At 40.0% G+C, this 18,539-nt stretch overlaps 1 protein-coding gene across 1 annotated transcript; it reads left to right on the top strand.

The window, feature by feature from the left end:
- The first annotated feature begins 15,482 nt into the window (after nucleotides 1-15,482).
- On the top strand, nucleotides 15,483-18,334 carry LOC131236314 (disease resistance protein At4g27190-like). The gene is made up of 2 exons (XM_058233424.1): nucleotides 15,483-18,236; nucleotides 18,284-18,334. The coding sequence occupies exons 1-2, from the start codon at nucleotides 15,483-15,485 to the stop codon at nucleotides 18,332-18,334; spliced, it is 2,805 nt and encodes a 934-aa protein (XP_058089407.1).
- Nucleotides 18,335-18,539: the final 205 nt, after the last annotated feature.

The following is an 18,539-nucleotide window of genomic DNA, read 5'->3' as shown; positions in this document are numbered from 1 at the left end:
AGGGATTTCATGATAGTCCTTCAATCAACTGCTGCTTTTTGCAGTGTGGTCCACTTAATTTTTGGATCTGGTTTTTTTTTTTTTTTTTTTGTGGCTCAAACCTTACAAAAAGCTATAGTCTGACAGTTTGGATATAACACATACCTCATGATGGGACCCACAGAACTTAATGACATCAACACATCAACTGTTGGTTGGTACACCAGTTAATCCGCTCCCAGTGAGTGAGGGAAGCTGATTGTGTAGTGAGTAACTCGGTAAGTTAAGCATACAGAGCAAACTCTACGGGGTCCATTGTGATTTATATATTTTATCCACTCCTTCCATCCATTTTACCATATAATTTTAGGGCTTGATCCCAAAAAATGAAGCAAATCCAAAACTCAAATGAACCACACCAAGGAAATAGTGTGAATTGAATGTCTACCGATGAAAATTTCTTGAGGGCCACTGAAGTTTTGGATCAAGCTTATATTTGTGTTTTCCAATCATCAATGTTTTTTGATCTTATGACCCGGTTGGAAGACAAATAAATATCACTTTGGGGCCTAGCAAGGTTTCAACAGTGGAAATCAGTATTCCCATTGTTTCCTATGATATGATCTACTTGAGCTTTGTATATGCTTTCATTTTGGTCTCTAACCCCTCCAGTGAGCTGGAAAAATGGATGGACAGCGTGGATAAACCACATGCATTCACGTTAGGCTCAATAGAGTTTACTCAGTACACAGTTCGATTTCATGAGTGAGGGTATTTAAAAGGTTTTTTTTTTTTGGCGGGTGGCCCCTCAGGAAGGGAAGCGGATTAGCTGGTGTGTGGTAGGTGTCATGCGAAGACGAGTGACGCTCCTCAAGTTCCAAGTTGTATGAACGGTTTAGAGGAGATAAAAGTTTAACGGCCCCAAAATGATATATCTCATTATTGGGAAATTCGCGACTGTACGACCCATTTATGGCCCATTTACGAGACCAAGACCACCTTATTTTACCTGGTAAAAATGAGCCCCAGCTGTGCGGATGGCTTGCCAAAGGTCAAAAATGCCCCTGCTTTTTCCTTCAAGCGGATCGGCCGCTGCTCGAAGACGAGTGCTGACGCTCCTCGAACTCCGGGCTATACAAACGGTTCAAAAGAGATCAACGTGACATGGGCCCCATAGTTATGTATTTATTATATCCACAACGTTCATCCATATTTCGAGATCATTTGGGAGCATTATCCAAGCAAAAAAAATCATATCCAAAGAGCAACTGGACCACACCACAAAGAGCAGCAGAAAATTGATTTTCACCGTCGAAACTTTTGTAGGGCCCACCATAACATTTATTTTCCATCCAATCTATTCATAAGGTCACAAAGACCTGGATGAAGAGGAAAAACAAATTTCATAATGATCCAAAACTTCTAGGACCCCTAAAAGGGTTTCAATGGTAGACGTTCAATCTTCCACTGCCTTTTACAGTGTGGTCCACTTGATAGCTAAATCTATCTTATTTTTCTTCCCAAACGTTAGTAAGAGTTCGCCAAATAGATGGACGGTTTGGATATAACACATACCTCATAAAAGGACCCACAAAGGCGATGGGGATTACAACATGGAAAAAAATAAAGCCTGGAATCTATGGCTACGGATTATAACCGTAGAGATAACTACAACCCATACATTTTCGATATGTCCTTTACTATGCATCGAAGGTCTTTCGATATGTACTTCAATATATCTAATGTCTTTCGATTAATTGAAAAAAGTCCAGAACTGTCCAGCAAATTTGCATAAAAAAATCCTGCAATTTTCGATTAATTGAAGTGTATTTGATATGTATCGAAGATATAGCTACAAATTATAGCCGTAGCCATAACTGCAGTCTGTAAAAGTCTATGCAAATTTTTTTATTTTTTTATTTTTTATTTTTTATTTTTTATTTTTTACATGGAGAACTTTATTCTACCTACAATTTTCTCTAATACATATTTATATAAATATGTATATATAAGCATATAAAAAAAAATTCTCTGTTTTTTTCATTTATTTCTCTATTCATTTAATAAAGGGAATTGACCGTGAAATGTCTCGAAATGACCGTTAATTAACACAGAATAATTTGAAATTACCGTGAAATACATGCGAATGATCATGAATTGAAGCGAATTGGCCATGAAATGCATGCAAATGACCGTGAAGTGAAGGGAATTGACCGTGAAATGCCTCGAAATGACCGTGAATCAACACGGAATAGTTTGGGATGACCGTGAAATGCATGGGAATGATCATGAATTGAAGCAAATTGACCGTGAAATGCATGCAAATGACCGTGAAGTGAAGGGAATTGACCGTGAAATGCCTCGAAATGACCGTGAATCAACACGGAATAGTTTGGGATGACCGTGAAATACATGGGAATGATCATGGCTTGAAGTGAATTGACCAGGAAATGCATGCAAATGACCGTGAAGTGAAGGGAATTGACCATGAAATGCCTCAAAATGACCGTGAATCAACACGGAATAGTTTGGGATGACCGTGAAATGCATGGGAATGATCATGAATTGAAGCAAATTGACCATGAAATGCATGCAAATGACCGGGAAGTGAAGGGAATTGACCATGAAATGCCTCGAAATGACCGTGAATCAACACGGAATAGTTTGGGATGACCGTGAAATGCATGGGAATGATCATGAATTGAAGCGAACTGACCGTGAAATGCATGCAAATGACTGTGAAGTGAAGGGAATTGACCGTGAAATGCCGCGAAATGACCGTGAATCAACACAGAATAGTTTGGGATGACCGTGAAATGCATGGAAATGATTATGAATTGAAGCGAACTGACCGTGAAATGCATGCAAATGACCGTGAAGTGAAGGGAATTGACCGTGAAATGCCTCGAAATTACCGTGAATCAACACGGAATAGTTTGGGATGACCGTGAAATGCATGAAAATGATCATGAATTGCAGCGAACTGACCGTGAAATGCATGCAAATGACCGTGAAGTGAAGGGAATTGACCGTGAAATGCCCCGAAATGACCGTGAATCAACACGGAATAGTTTGGGATGACCGTGAAATGCATGGAAATGATCATAAATTGCAGCGAACTGACCGTGAAATGCATGCAAATGACCGTGAAGTGAAGGGAATTGACCGTGAAATGCCTCGAAATGACCGTGAATCAACACGGAATAGTTTGGGATGACCGTGAAATGCATGGAAATAATCATGAATTGCAGTTTCCTAACAAGCATATTCATAATGAGGAAGTGCCACAACTCAAAAGCACTAAATGCAATTGCAACTTAAGAGACTAGAATAAGCATACTATGAACACAACTTGGCTAACATGGAGTGTGTACCGACATGGGTGTGTACTAACAATCTAACCTAAAAAAGAAAAACAAACAAAAAAAAAAAACTTTAGAAAAGAAGTAAAAATTACCTTCGATATATCGAACTTTACACGATATATCGACAGTTGATGCATTTCGATATATCGAATATCATATGATATATCGAAAATAGTTTAAAACTGTCTAGAGACGAAATGATGTTTTAAAACAATTTTCCAATTATATCGAGGTTGTTTCGATATATCGAAGGAAGAAATTTCGAAATTCATCGAAAGACACTCGATTATATAAACAGAATCCAATGAATTTTAAGGAAATAACATAAGTACGATCCGATATTATCGAAATCTAATCGATTACAAGTGGCTTAAGTTTTCGATTACATCGAATTCTAGTCGATGATATCGTACTAAGTCACGTGTCGATATATCGACTATAGTTCAATTTATCGAAAATGGACAGAAAATGTCCAGAGACAGAATGCTTTTTTATAGGAATTATTGAGAATATCGACTACAGTTCGATACATCTAAGACACGATATATCGAATAGAGTTCGATATATCGAAAATGGTCAATAAATTTCCAGAGACAAAATGTTTTTTTAACAGGATTTATCGATCATATCGACAATATGTCGATATATCGAAGTAACGATATATCAATTAAACTTAGATATATCGAAAAACATCAAAAACTCTACAAGGATGAATACTCATTTAAAACGAATTTTCGAGTTTATCGATTAATATTCGATATACCGAGTATCTTGTCAATATATATTGAAGTAGTCTCGATTGAAATTCTTTGTAGATATATCGATTGGCATTCAATATGTCGAATTTGTGCGTGTATTTAAAATTCGGCGCCTCCATTCCATTTCAACACAGAATGACCGTGAAATGCGCGGAAATGACTGTGAAGTGAAGGGGCATGACCGTGAAATGCGTCAAAATGACCGTGAATCAACACGAAATAAGTGGGAATGACCGTGATATGCATGGAAATCACGGTCATTCCCCTATTCCGTGTTGATTCACGGTCATTTCGGCGCATTTCACGGTCATGCCCCTTCACTTCACGGTCATTTTCGCGCATTTCGCGGTACAATCGCCTCACTTCACGGTCATTTCCATACATATCACGGTCATTCCCGCCTATTCCATGTTGATTCACGATCCTTTCGACACATTTCACGGTCATGCTCCTTTACTTCACGGTCATTTTCGCACATTTCATGGTCAATTCGCTTCACTTCACGATCATTTTCATGCATTTCACGGTCATTCCCACATATTCCGTGTTGATTCAGGGTCATTTCGACGCATTTCACAGTGAAGTGTAGCGATTGGACCGTGAAATGCGCAGAAATGACCATGAAATGAAGGGGCATGACCGTGAGTGAATCAAGAAATGCGCGGAAATGACAGTGAAATGCGTCGAAATGACCGTGAATCAACACGGAATAGGCGGGAATGACCGTGATATGGATGAAAATGACCGTGAAGTGAGGCAATTGTACCGCGAAATGCGCGGAAATGACCGTGAAGTGAAGGAGCATGACCATGAAATGCGTCGAAAGGACTGTGAATCAACACGGAATAGGTGAGAATGACTGTGATATGAATGGAAATGACCGTGAAGTGAAGGGAATTGACCGTGAAATGCATGAAAATGACCGTGAATCAAAACAAAATCGCTGGGATTGACCGCGAAATGCATGGAATTGATCGCGAAGTAAATGAAATGAATGAAATTGACCGCGAACTGATTGAAATTGACCGCAGTAGCTTCTCCTACCCTAAAATCATATAGGGTACGTCAAGTAACTAATTTTGGTTTAGAAGATATTCTTGTTAAATGAATAGAGAAATAAATGAAAAAAAAGAGAGAAATTTTTTTTATATGCTTATATATAGATATTTATATAAATATGTATTAGAGAAAATTGTAGGTAGAATAAATTTATCCATGTAAAAAATAAAAAATAAAAAGTAAAAATAAATTTTTTTTCATAAACTGGCATAGACTGCAGTTATGGCTACGGTTATAATCTATAGCTATTGGTCATATCACCTTCGATGCATATCGAATACTCTTCGATATATATCGAAAATTGCAGGATTTTTGAGGCAAACTCGCTGGACAGTTCTGCACCTTTTTCAATTAATCGAAATACCTTTGATACATATAAAAGGACATATCGAAATGGCGCGGGCTACGGCTATGGCTACGGCTATAATCCGTAGCTATAGAAAACACCGTAGTCATAAGTTTTTGGCCTATTTATTTATTATTATTTTATTTTTTTACTGTTGTAATCCCCACCGCTTTTTGTGGGTCCTATTATGAGGCATGTGTTATATCCAAACCGTCCACATATTCGACAAACTCGTGTTAAGGCTTGAGACAAAAATTAAGACAGATCTAGCTATCAAGTGGACCACACTGTACAAGGCTGTGGAGGATTGAATGTCTACCATTGAAACCCTTTTAGGGGTCATAGAAGTTTTGGATTATTACGAAATTTGTTTTTCCTCTTTATCTAGGTCTTTGTGACCTTATGAATAGATTGGATGGAAAATAAATGTTATGGTGGGCCCTACAAAATTTTTAACGGTGAAAATCAATTTTCCAGTTACTCTTTGTGGTGTGGTCCAGTTGATCTTTGGGTATGATTTAATTTTTTTTGATAATGCTCCGAAATGATCTCGAAATATGGATGGACGTTGCGGATAAAATAAATACAAAACTGTGGGGCCATGTAACTTTGATATCTTTTGAACCGTTCGTACAACTAGGAGATCGAGGAGTGTCAGCGCTCGTCTTCGAGATCCTCTTGAAGGAAAAAGTAGGGGCATTTTCTATCTTTGGCAAGCCATCCGTACAGCTGGGGCTTTTTTGCAAGGTAAAATAAGGTAGGCTTAGTTTCGTAAATGAGCCATAAATGGCTCGTACAGTCGCAAATTGCTTATTATTATATCAATACAGTTCATCCTTCTATCTTTGCAGAGGTTATTTTAGAGCACGAGCTAAGAAAAAAAAAATTTGAATCACATGCAAAGCTCAAATTAATAAAAATGAATCATATGCAAAGCTCAAATTAATAAATAGCAGCAGGGCAATGATTTTCAACGCAAAAACATGTGTACAGCGCACCATAACGTTTATGTTACCGAAAAGGGTTTCAATGATAAGCATTCAATCTTTCACTGCTTCTGCAGTGTGGTCTACTTGATCTTTAGATCTATCTTATTTTTCATCTCAATCCTTTAGACGAGCTCGCCAAATGGATGGATGGTTTGGATATAGCACATACCTCATAATGAGCCTACAGAACTTGCTGACCTCAATGCACCGGGTGGTACACCAGCCAATCCGCTTCCCTCAATAACGTACTTTCTTCGATTGGACAGGAATATTCTACAACACCTATGTTAGCCAGTGCATGAGACACCTGGTCCGTAGGGTCAACATATGGATAATAACATTTTGACAGCTCATTTAGCTGGAGGAAAAAAGAAAGGCAAATCTAATCCTCACGTAGGCTTCTTCCAAGACTTTTGTGACCCGGTGGAGTTTTTAACGGTGGTAGTTCAATCGCGGCTATTTCCTACAATGCGGTCAACTTGAGTTTTGGATCTACCTAAAATGATATGGAAAAAATGGATGTACGGTAAAACATATGCATCATGCAGCGGCCCACGGTGCTTTATCATCACCGATGCTGGTACAGGAGGGATCACTAACGAATCCGCGTTCGCTAACCATCAGCTAGATCCACGACGTAGATGCCGCACTCGACATGTAACAATGTGAATGACATGCGGATCATAGATTTCAGTGTAGGCCAGCATGGTGTGTTCTTGAAGCAGTTTAACATTGGTTTAATCGGGCTTATCCTCCGAACGTACGGTGAAAATAATGTATCTCACCAGATGAACGGAGTGGATTTTACATATAAAGTACGGTGGACCACACAGAGCTTAAGCACCTTAAGCCTTGACGATTGGGTCACTTTCAGATTAAATACTCGGCCCGACCTTTTGGGACGCGGATTCAGAGGATCTGAGAGCCACGAGTGGGGAACGGATTGGCTACTCCCCCTGACACCAGCCCCGGCGCTGCTGGTCGGTGCTCTATGGGCCCCGCCATGATGTATTTTTTTCATCCATTCCGTTCATCCATTTTTAAAGATCATTTTAGGGCTTTGGATTAAAAATAAGAGGGATAGGAATATTCGGTGAACCACACTACAGGAAAACAATAGTGATTGGATATCTATCATTTAAATTCTCCTAAGGCTCAATGTACTGTTTACCTAACATCCAATCAGTTGATTAGGTCATAAAGACGCAGATGAAGGGAAAAAACAAAGATCAGATTCATCCAATACCTTTATGGCTTCCAAAAAAGTTTTTAATGGTTGAAGTTCATTCGACACTGTTTCCTGTAATTTGATCCACTTGAGATTTTTATATATCTCATTTTTTGTGTAATACCATAAAATGATCTATAGAAATATATGGACGGAATGGATGAAAAACATACATCATGGTGGGGTCCACATAGCACCGAACACCAGCTATTGGCCGGTGGCAGGGGGAATAGCCAATCCGTTTCCCCACGAGTGGTGGGCTCCCTGAGGTGGCAGTATTTGATTGGGGGCACCTGCCCCTGTCAGAGACGGGACACCCAAAGCATTTTTCTTGGATGAATTCTTCCGAGGCAAGGCGGATTGGCTCTTGCCGAGGACGTCTGTGGACCGTTCAATCACCATTTTCTTATAATGTGGTCTAGTTGAGATTTAAATTTTCTTTATTTTTTGGATCATCACCTAAAACGAGTGGGCCCAGTGACGGTCCTACCAAAGCGCGTCCCAAGCAAGTCAAGTCGTCTCCCATGTTTTTTTTTAAAAAAAAAAAATGTTTTTCCTGAGTGCACTCCGGCCGCACCAAAGACGGTACGGTCCTGACTGCGGGGTCCACCTTGATGTATATTTTATATATCCACACCGTCCATCCGTTGTTCTAGCTCATTTTAGATTATGAACCCAAAAATTAGGAAGATCAAATCTAAGGTGGACCATACCATTGGAAAAACTGGTGACTGAAAATTAAAAACTGGTTGTATATTACTAAAATTTTGGATCAATGTGATAATTTTTTTTTTTTCCCTTCATGAAGGTATTTTTTACCTTATCTACAGGTTGGATGGAAAATAAACATTACGATCCAAAATAACGGTGTGCAATAGGAAGCTTTTAATGGTGGCCGTTCAATCACCACTATTTCCAAAGGTACGGTCCATCTAATATTTGAATCTGCGTTATTTTGGGCCACATTCCGTAGAATAAGCTGGAAAACTGATTGACAGTGTGGATATACAAAATATTCATTAACGTGGGCTCCACAGTTAGGGCCGCACCGTGTTTTATACGGCTGGGGCGGCACCTAATCCACTCCCGTTTTTCCACGAAATTGAAGCCATCTCATTATGAACCAAAAAAGTATGTTGGGTACTGTCACACAGGATTCCAAAAAGCTTGGCTTGCTGCCACACCTAAGTCATATCCTAAACTAGGGGGGTTCTGGGCTAAGTCTGGACTGAAGAAAGAGGGTAAGCTCTGCCACTTTAACACTCTCAAATAGAAAGCTCTTGTGTAGCTCTATCCATGCAAGAATTTTCACAAGCCATACCTAACACGTATCCATCTCTCTTCTATGTAGATCGAAGTTGCGTTTCTTGAAAACTGAAGTATGCAATCCTTTCTCCATCCGGATCTCTTTTCTCCTGCTTTCTCTTCTTTTGCTGTTCTTCTTCATTTTATTTATTTATTTACTCACGTCAATTGATTGATTTGTTAACACCCACTAATCATTTTATTTTCTCGAATTAAAATAGTAGAACCAGTTGGACTATAAGTAGACTTGGGCATCCGGTTGAGTTGGACCGGATTAAGTCCAACTTGATTTGATCCGGTTTTTGGAAGTAGTTGACCCGAACTCAATCCGATTCGGGACCGAGTCCAGTAGGGTTAACTCGATCTAAATCAATTCGTTGCTCGCCTAACCCGAACCGAGTCCAACTCGGTTAGGAAAACCGAGTCAGATCAAGTCAAGTTTGTCCAGTCGATTCGGACTGGGCTGAGTCAATCTGAGTCGGAGACTCTAGTACTACGAGGAAGGAAACATGAGGGAAATCGAAAGAGAAAGAGGGAGAGAGGATGAGAGAAAAGAAGATGGAATGGGAGAAAGTCGGCTCAGGTAAGGTTAGGGTTCGAGTAGAAGAAGGGTAAACATTAAAAAAGTAAAAAGTAAAATCTACTTTATACTACCTGATTCCGGTCCAGCTTCGGATTGGATCGATTTGCTACATGACCTGAACTCAACTCGGTTTGACTTCGAATCCGAGTGGGTCTACTCGATCCGATCCGACCCGACCCTAACTTTCGATTTGGTTGAGTCGGATCGGTTCGAGTTGAGTCGGATCCGACGAGTCGGGTCAAGTTGGATCATATTTGACTGGTTTGGTTCGAGTTGGATCCGACGACTCGGGTCAAATCCTATCCACCTCTAACTATAAGTTACAGTCCACCCAAGTAATAACTTCTAACTTTTCATGTTTGCCACTTCCAACACATTGAATAGTTGGCCTTATCACGAGGATCACCTTCTAATTTTATTTTTATTTTTTAAATCTCTTTATCAAGTGTAGCATACTTTTGTTTATTATTTATTACTGGCTAGAAATTGTTTTGTTTAATACAGCCCACCTGATAAGTAGATGGGGATGATTTTTGCATTAGATGATCCTCATGGTGGGACCAACCTATTGAAAGGGTTGTATGTCACATACACTTAATAGATTGGATTTTATCAACTGGTTGGACCGTAATTTGTGTCAAATTCATTAAACTTGAGCATCTCTTTATTTATATGTGTGTATATTTATTTAAGCATGTTGCATTTATTTTGAGATACTAAAAAAAAAAAAAAAAAGTTTAGAACTATGATTTTACCAAACACCCCTTCTTGAGTAATTGAAAATCATGAAAAGTGTATTTAAAGGGAGAAATGATTAGTATCCACACAAGTGGATCACACTTGGGGACAATTGAAGAGGATGGAGTGGATCTCCACTCTCTAATGTACTTTCTCTCTTTCTTCACACTCACACATGCGATGGGGTAGGGACATCCAGGGCTAACTCTACCTCTCCTTTAAAATATAATCATATAAATAAGGATGAGTTAGGGTTTCAGGATTGCACCCAGTAGAGTCCACCTTATAGACTTCGGTGTAATCGACTGTGAATAAAGCTCATTAATCTGCATTATCCATGCATATACTCATGATTCAATCCCTCCACTGCCATGACGTATCCACTACCATGATCACGTATCTACTAATGATCGTATCACATGCCAATTAAAAGTGTATCATTAAATCTAGGCCATCCAGGTTATCATCATGTGCATTCAAAATAGTTTTAACAGTTGAAAAAAAAAAAAAAAAACCTTCAATGATTATACCTTTGAAAATCTGATTAAACAATCAAAATGTTGGGCCTAGTAGAAAAATCACTTGATAAGTCTCTGATCTATACAGATCAAAGGCATAAACATGTTCTTAGGAAAACCAGTGGATCCCTTATTGGTCCATGCAAGAATCAACGATTCTTTATGAAAGCAACCGGCTACATCCACTTTATTAGTCCCTACATAGATATAACGCCCCGGTTTTCAGAACCCGAGTATACAACTCGTTCCCTGAAAACCTGGGTGTTAATGATCAAATCAGTGACAATAATAGTAAAATCAAGGCGCGATAGTGAAATTAAGCATGGATAAAGCCATGAAACCAAATAGTAATATCTTGGTCCACTTAGCTGGGGACTCAAATACAAAACCAATAAGTTCAACTGTGCCAACAAATAAAATCCACTACAATAACTATTGATTTAATCCAAAATATTATGCCGCCTCCTGATGCGGCTCCTCCTTGTAGAACTCTTCCTCCACTACGGCTACATCAACTCCGGAATCCGTGTCATAGTTGTCCCACCCACACCTCCATTCTCTATATGGTTGAACATTAGATGAATGATTGGCCAACTCAGTGTGAATTCCTCTAAGGATTACACATCATCACCTTAGATAAGTATAACGTGAAAAGCAACAAGGCATACAAAACATAATAAGATGTAGTCTTATTATATGCATGGATGCGTGAATGCATCATTTATCTGAAGATGCTCATCCAGTCGAACTTGGGCTCGTCACCTATGCAAAAAAGGCTGGTCATCAGCGCAGCACATCACGTGCGTACATCATGTACCGTATAATGACCAAGTCATCATACATCACGTACGTAGATCGATAGTTGGTGGTATTGCAGCCAGCGAAATGATACCCCAATAAACCTAAGGGCATGTATTACAACATCCAAAAAATAGCCACCCGTCATCACAAATATGTCATGTATGCATGATTAGCTTGGCCATTATTAGTCCAATTATAATCAGTCGGTTTAATGAAGCCCAGGGTCACTAAGGGGGGCTCATCACCCAGCGTAGGCCGACAGCTCTGGCATAGTGTCTCATACCACCATCCCCGGCCTATGAGTCTACCGCCTTAGGGTGTTGATAGAACCCGTCAATATGTGGCCAATCGATTCTCAATATAGGAGGCACCTACCATCGTATATTGAGTAGGAATGAAATGTCGAAGATACTAAATTACACGAACAAAATGAGTCGGTATGTATGCTACAAATACGAATAAGCAACAGTGATAAAAACGTTAAATGGTTCATCCCATAGTCAAGTAGGTGGAATCACCCCATAGATGGTAAATCCCATGAATAATTTGTTATTCACACCCCAAGTATAGGGCTGCAATGTAGTAATAATCTCGGTAAGACCGAGGTCGAATCTACAAGGACTGAACTTTGTACGTAATTGTTCACACCCCAAGTGCAGGGTTGTGATGTAGTAATAAACTCGGTAAGACCGAGGTCGAATCCACAGGTAATGATACCTATACGTTATCTGAAACCAAGTAGAACTAGAACTAGACTAAGATGTGATCTAAACCAAGTAGAATTTAAGAAATAATTGTGGAACAATTATCTAAAATTTTAAGGAATTTAGAGGAAGGAAACTAAGGTTTCAGAGGATCCACTTGTAGAGATCAGGGAGATCTTATGCCTGCATCAAGGATTATGGAATTCAAACTGAACTTACTTGATCTAGTTTTCAAGAGATGAAAGGTATATGAATTAGAATGGATTCCATCACCAAACCATGCCCAGGAGACAAAGTAAACAACAGAATTAAACTAATTACCAACCAACCAACAATGTATGAAGATCAGGAAGGGTACTGTCATCCTACCATGCCTATGGAACAATGACGAACAACAGGGCTTCCTGACTTCATAAACACAAAAAAAAAAGGAAGAAGAAATATTCAAAGCCATTGCAAACCCATTGTAATTTCAGTCACAACAGACCATTAAAGACTGAAAAGAATATTCCTTTAATAATCAACTTAAAACCAAGTTCAGTTCAGAAATTTTAACTTAAACGCATGAAACAGTATCTCCCATCTCGCTACAGGCTTCACCTCTTAGCCCTAGCTAAGAGGTTTAGCCACACATGATTGGCCTAAACCCAAAGCAAATAGAAAGAAAAAGAAAACGAAAAATAAAAGAAAAATAAGAAAAACTTCTTATCTTTTCTCTCCCATCTTCTCTCTCTGTATTCTTTTCTTCCGTCCTCCACACACTGCCAGCAGCTTGAATCCCTCCAGCCACGTCCAGCAGCTCTCTCTCCAAAACCGAGCTCTGCCTCTGTTCACGGCGTTCACGGCTTAAATCCCTTTCAATCCCTCCTTCAATCTCCGTTTTTCTTCTCTTGCCTTGCTCCTCACGTCCCAGCCGTGGATACCCTTCTCTCTCTTTTCTTTTTCCTCATATAGAGCCAGGAGGTCGGTGCGGAAGGCTGGAGTCCGCGGACGAGTCAGCTGCAGAAGCTTTCTTTACGCACAGCAACTAAATTCGGAGCCTTCCACTCTTCTTCTTCTTTGCTTTCCTTCCAAAAGGACAACGTCCCATGGGAGATTTTTGGCAGATCTACATGATGAATGGCTCAGATCAGCCATCTGATCGCCCCCATGAGCGCACAACTCGCCTTGAAAATCGAACGGCGTCCGATCGCGAAACAGAGTGCGTTACGCACTTGCGCTGGCTGATGGTGGGGCCCACATAGCTTTCGTTTTGGGAAATCCACGCCGTCCACTGGTTTCCCCTCGAAATTTCAGTCAGGAAGGTATATTTTGGAGTGAAATCGAAGGGGTACACAAGATCTTCTACTCCACCATTCATCATGCATTTAACGGTTAGGATTCTGCAATATTTTACATGGTCTCAAAAGGCCGCCTTGGTGAGGTAAATACCCCACCTACGCACATAATGGACGGTCCCGATTGATGTTATGCATGATGTGTGGGGCCCACAAGCAGAACCGACGGTCGGCAGCGTTACGCTGTTGCGTAATTTAAAAATTTTGAGTTTGAGTTGGTCAGCGCCTGCTGACTGACTTTGAGTGCACGGGTGCACGGCTGGTGCACGTGATGTTATGCACATTCATCACAGGCGGGGCCCCACAGAGATGTTAATGAGAAATCCGTTCCGTCCATCAGCTTTTTCACCTCATATAATGGGTTGAGAAAAACTTGAAGCATATCCAGATCTCAAGTGGGCCCAGAATCAACTGTTTATGGGCTGATCTGACCGTTGGGCCACTTCCACAGTGATCCAGGAGCTGAAATTTTACGTGTACGATTCATTTATGGTCTTCAGGCCACCTATGGAGTTTTGAACTGATCAGATGGTGGGAACCCTATGATCTTACATTTTGGACACTTTTCAGGTCACTTAAACTTCAATTCCTCGATTTTCTTGGATCCCTGGCGTGCAAATCTGTCGATCTTGGTCTCCTAGGGTCTGTCGCTTGCCTTGGTGACTTCAGACTGTTAAATCCATGCTTTTAGCACCCTTTTCCAGTCCAAGCTCGTGAATACGCCCTGCATCACAAACATGATTAAATCAAGCCGTTAAACAATACATGTTTGAAAATCCAGGCAATAACAGGGTCTGATATACAATATTTGACCCTTAACAGTAATCTGATATTAACTCGAACTAAAACTAGGAGAAGATGTAATCTAAATCAAGAAAATTGAGAGAATAATTGTGAATAGATTAATTAAAAACTAATAAAAATAAAGGTGGGAAACTAAGGTGTTAAGGATTCACGTGTAGCAATTGTGAAGCTACCTTGTTGGCGTGCTGCACAATAGTCATTTCACCAAACACTCAGCGAGCACCATCAATATAAAAATAACTGAGTCACCAAGCGAACTTGATTCGAATCGATTCGAGTTGAGCTTTGATCTGATTTGAGCCAAGCTCAGGCAAGCTCGACTCCAAAAACCAGCTCAACTCGGTCCAAATCCAATTTCAAGGTGAGTCGAGCTTCTCTGAGTTAACTTTAGCAAGCCGATGGAGCTAACCGGTGATTGAATGCCCACCACTAAAAGCTTCTTTGGGGCTACAAAAAAGTTTTGGATTAAGCTAATATTTCTATTTTCCCTTCATCCAAGTATGTATGACCTAATCAACTGGCTGGATGGCAAATAAACATTATAGTGGGCCTAAGGAAGTTTTTAATGGTGGGCATTGATTTACCACTATTTCCTATGTTGTGGTTTGCCTGAGATTTGGTTCTGCCTCATTCTCATGCCCTAAGCTGAGCTGAAAAAATGGATGGATCGACGTGGATAAAACACATACATCATGGTGGGGTCTATGAAGCTTTTTGAGCACCAGCACCGATGAGTATACCACGTCGGTGCTGCGTAATTAATGGAAACTGATAAATGTCTGGCAAACAATTTCAAATGGAGCCAACCAAGTGTAATGTCTGAATTCCGACTTTTTGAATGATGAACTGTCAGTGAGCTAAATCTATTTTTCTAGAACGATTTTCATTAGTATTCTGTCTTGGGAAATAATTCAGTTTTTCTTCTTGTTATTATTCTTGTTTATGATGCAATTTGTGTTGAATAGGCGATGCAAGTGGCGAGTTCAATTGTTGTCGAAATTGGGAAGTGTGCATGGAATCCTCTTAAGGAATACATGGGCTATCTTATTCATTTTAATGACAACATCAAAGACATGAAATACAGTGTACAAAAGCTGGTGGCAAAGAGGGAGGACATAGATCGACAGATAAGCACGGGCTGCTCCAATGGTGAAGAAGTAACCGGAGAAGTTAGTTTATGGCTAACACAAGCTACTCTCATGGAAGAAGAAGCAGGAACGATAGATCAAAGAGTAACAGAAAATAAAAGATGTCTATTTTGTCCGAATCTGGGCTGGTATCACAGTATAAGCAAGCAGGCGAAACAGACTATGGCGATGATTGCTAAGCACCATGATGAAGGTAATTTTGAGAGAATGACAATGGCACCTCCCACTCCGACAGTCTTAAACCAACCAGCTCCATCAGTTGAGGATCTACCATCAGTAGAATCATCCCTTGAAAAAGTCATGAATGCTTTAGCTGATAAAAATATCAAAACAATTGGTGTATGGGGCATGGGTGGCGTTGGTAAAACTACCCTCGTGAAAAATGTGAACAATAGGTTGAAAGAGGCAGAATTCAAGAAAGTTATAATGGTGACCGCTTCTAAGGACGTGGATATCAGAATGGTTCAAGGCGACATTGCAAAGAGATTGGGTCTCAGACTTATGGATGAGACAGTATCGTCACGAGCAAGTGATCTGAGGATTAGGTTGATACAAGAAAAGAAATTTCTCATTATCTTGGATGATTTATGGGAGCAGATTGATTTGGCTGATGTAGGGATTCCCTCTATTAACAGTCTTGAGGGTTGTAAGATCATATTTACAACACGGAGTGAAGATGTCTGTAGAGGAATGGAAAGTCAAGTTAACATTAAAGTACATGTGCTCTCAGATGATGAATCTTGGAAACTATTCAAAGAGAAAGCAGGTGATGTTGTTGATGACCCTTCCTTGCATACAAAGGCAAGAGAGGTTTTCAAGGAATGTGGTGGTCTTCCACTTGCAATTATAACACTTGGAAGGGCACTAAGAGGTGTGAGAAATTCTAACGTGTGGGATAATGCATTGTCACAGCTGAAGAAGTCCGCACCAAGAGATATTAGAGGTATGGAGGATAGGGTGTATCAGTCTATTAAAGTCAGTTATGACCATTTACGACCTGAGCTGAAACCGGGCTTCTTATTCTGCAGCTTATTTCCTGAAGACTATGATATTGATGTAGAGAGGATGATCAGATTGTGGAAGGGTGAAGGCTGTTTGGAAGATGTTGGAAGTTTGGAGGAAACAATAAATAAAGGGCATTCTTGGGTTGAAGAACTCAAATCTTCTTGTTTGTTATTAGAAGGTAGAGGGAAAGGGTATGTGAAGATGCATGACATCGTTAGGGATGTTGCCATTTCGATTTCGTTAAAAGAAGATGAGGGCTGCAAATCTTTGGTGAGAGCTGGAGTTAGACTGAAAGGTTTGCCATTGGAAAAAAACTGGGAAGAACAGAAGAGGATCTCTCTCATACGAAGTGGAATTGATAAACTGCCAGAAGGTATGCATTGTCCTAAATTACTTACATTGATGATGCCAGAAAATAAGCAGCTGACTAAAATTCATGGTCGGTTTTTGAAAGCGACAAAAGACCTTAGGGTTTTAGATCTAAGCGGAACGGCTATCAGTAAGTTACCATGCTCGCTGTCAAACCTAGTCAATCTAAGGGTTCTTTGCTTGAGAGAGTGCATGTTTGAAGGGAGTTGTCTTTCAGCACTTGGGGGACTAAAGCAGCTTGAATCCCTCGATCTGTCATATAACAAATACTTACAAGAGCTACCATTTGAAATAGGAGAATTGGTTAATCTGCAGAGCTTGGACTTGACTATGACTTTGAGTCTTGTAATCTTTCCAAAGGGTGTTATATCAAAGTTGACTCGCTTGGAAGAATTGAAGATGTGGGACAGCTTCTGCAAGTGGGGAGTTGAAGGAAAAGATGCAAGAAACAACAGCAACAGCACTACTTTGGGTGAGGTGGCATCTTTGAAAGAGTTATCTTATTTAGACCTCCAGATTGTGGATGTGGAACGTTTACCACAACACTATCCTCAGATTAAGCATTGGGCAAAGTTGAAGAAATTTCGTTTCTGTGTATACCAATCAGGGTATGAAGGAATTGCATCCGAGTATGAAACTAAGTTCATCTCCAGTTCCTTGAGATGGATGTTGCTGGGTGGTTGTAGTGCTATCCCTCAGTGGGTTAGAATGCTTTTACCAGAAACTACCAGTTTACGATTATATGATTGTAAAGGTCTAAGGGCACTTGATGGTTGTGGAGGATTCGCAAGTTTGGAAGACCTTAAAATTCAAGAATGTGTTGATATAGAATTTCTTGTCAGTGCAAAGAAGACTCCTGAAAATACATTTCATAATTTACAGATATTAAAGTTAGCAGATCTTCCAAATCTAGAGAAAATCGTTGCTGAGGAAGAAGATGGTTTGCTTTTGGACACATTCTTTCACAATCTTAAGACGCTGGAAGTGTATGTGTGTGGATTAAAGCATCTACTCCCATCTAGTTTATTGCAAGGAATGAAGAATCTAAGCAAAGTCAATGTCCAATTTTGTGAAGGAATGGATCATGTGTTTGTTGGACCACCCATGGAAAAACAACACAATGATATTCTCACCAAACTCATGATCTTGAATCTTCGACATCTAAGAAGCATGAGAAGTATTTGTGAAATGGGGTTAGTGGTAAAGCTTCAAAACCTCACTATTCTGACCCTTGAGGGTTGCCATAGCTTGAAGAAGAGTGTTATGTCGTCGATGCAGATGAAGGGCGGGCTCCCTAATCTTTTCAAGCTCAGCGTGAATAATTGTAAAGGAGTGGAGGAGATTATTTCAGATGTGGTGGATGATGAAGGTCTCCTACCTAAACTGAGTCTTTTAACATTAACCTCCTTACCGAATTTGGAGCGCATATGTGGAGGTGGAGAGGCCACTCACCAGCTAAAGCTGGATTGGCATTCGTTGCAAGAAATTCATGTGCTGAAATGT

This window comes from Magnolia sinica, unplaced genomic scaffold (assembly GCF_029962835.1).
Source record: "Magnolia sinica isolate HGM2019 unplaced genomic scaffold, MsV1 ctg360, whole genome shotgun sequence".
NCBI lineage: Eukaryota > Viridiplantae > Streptophyta > Magnoliopsida > Magnoliales > Magnoliaceae > Magnolia > Magnolia sinica.
Note: the sequence above shows the minus strand (reverse complement) of the source record. Positions and strands in the feature narration are given on the sequence as shown.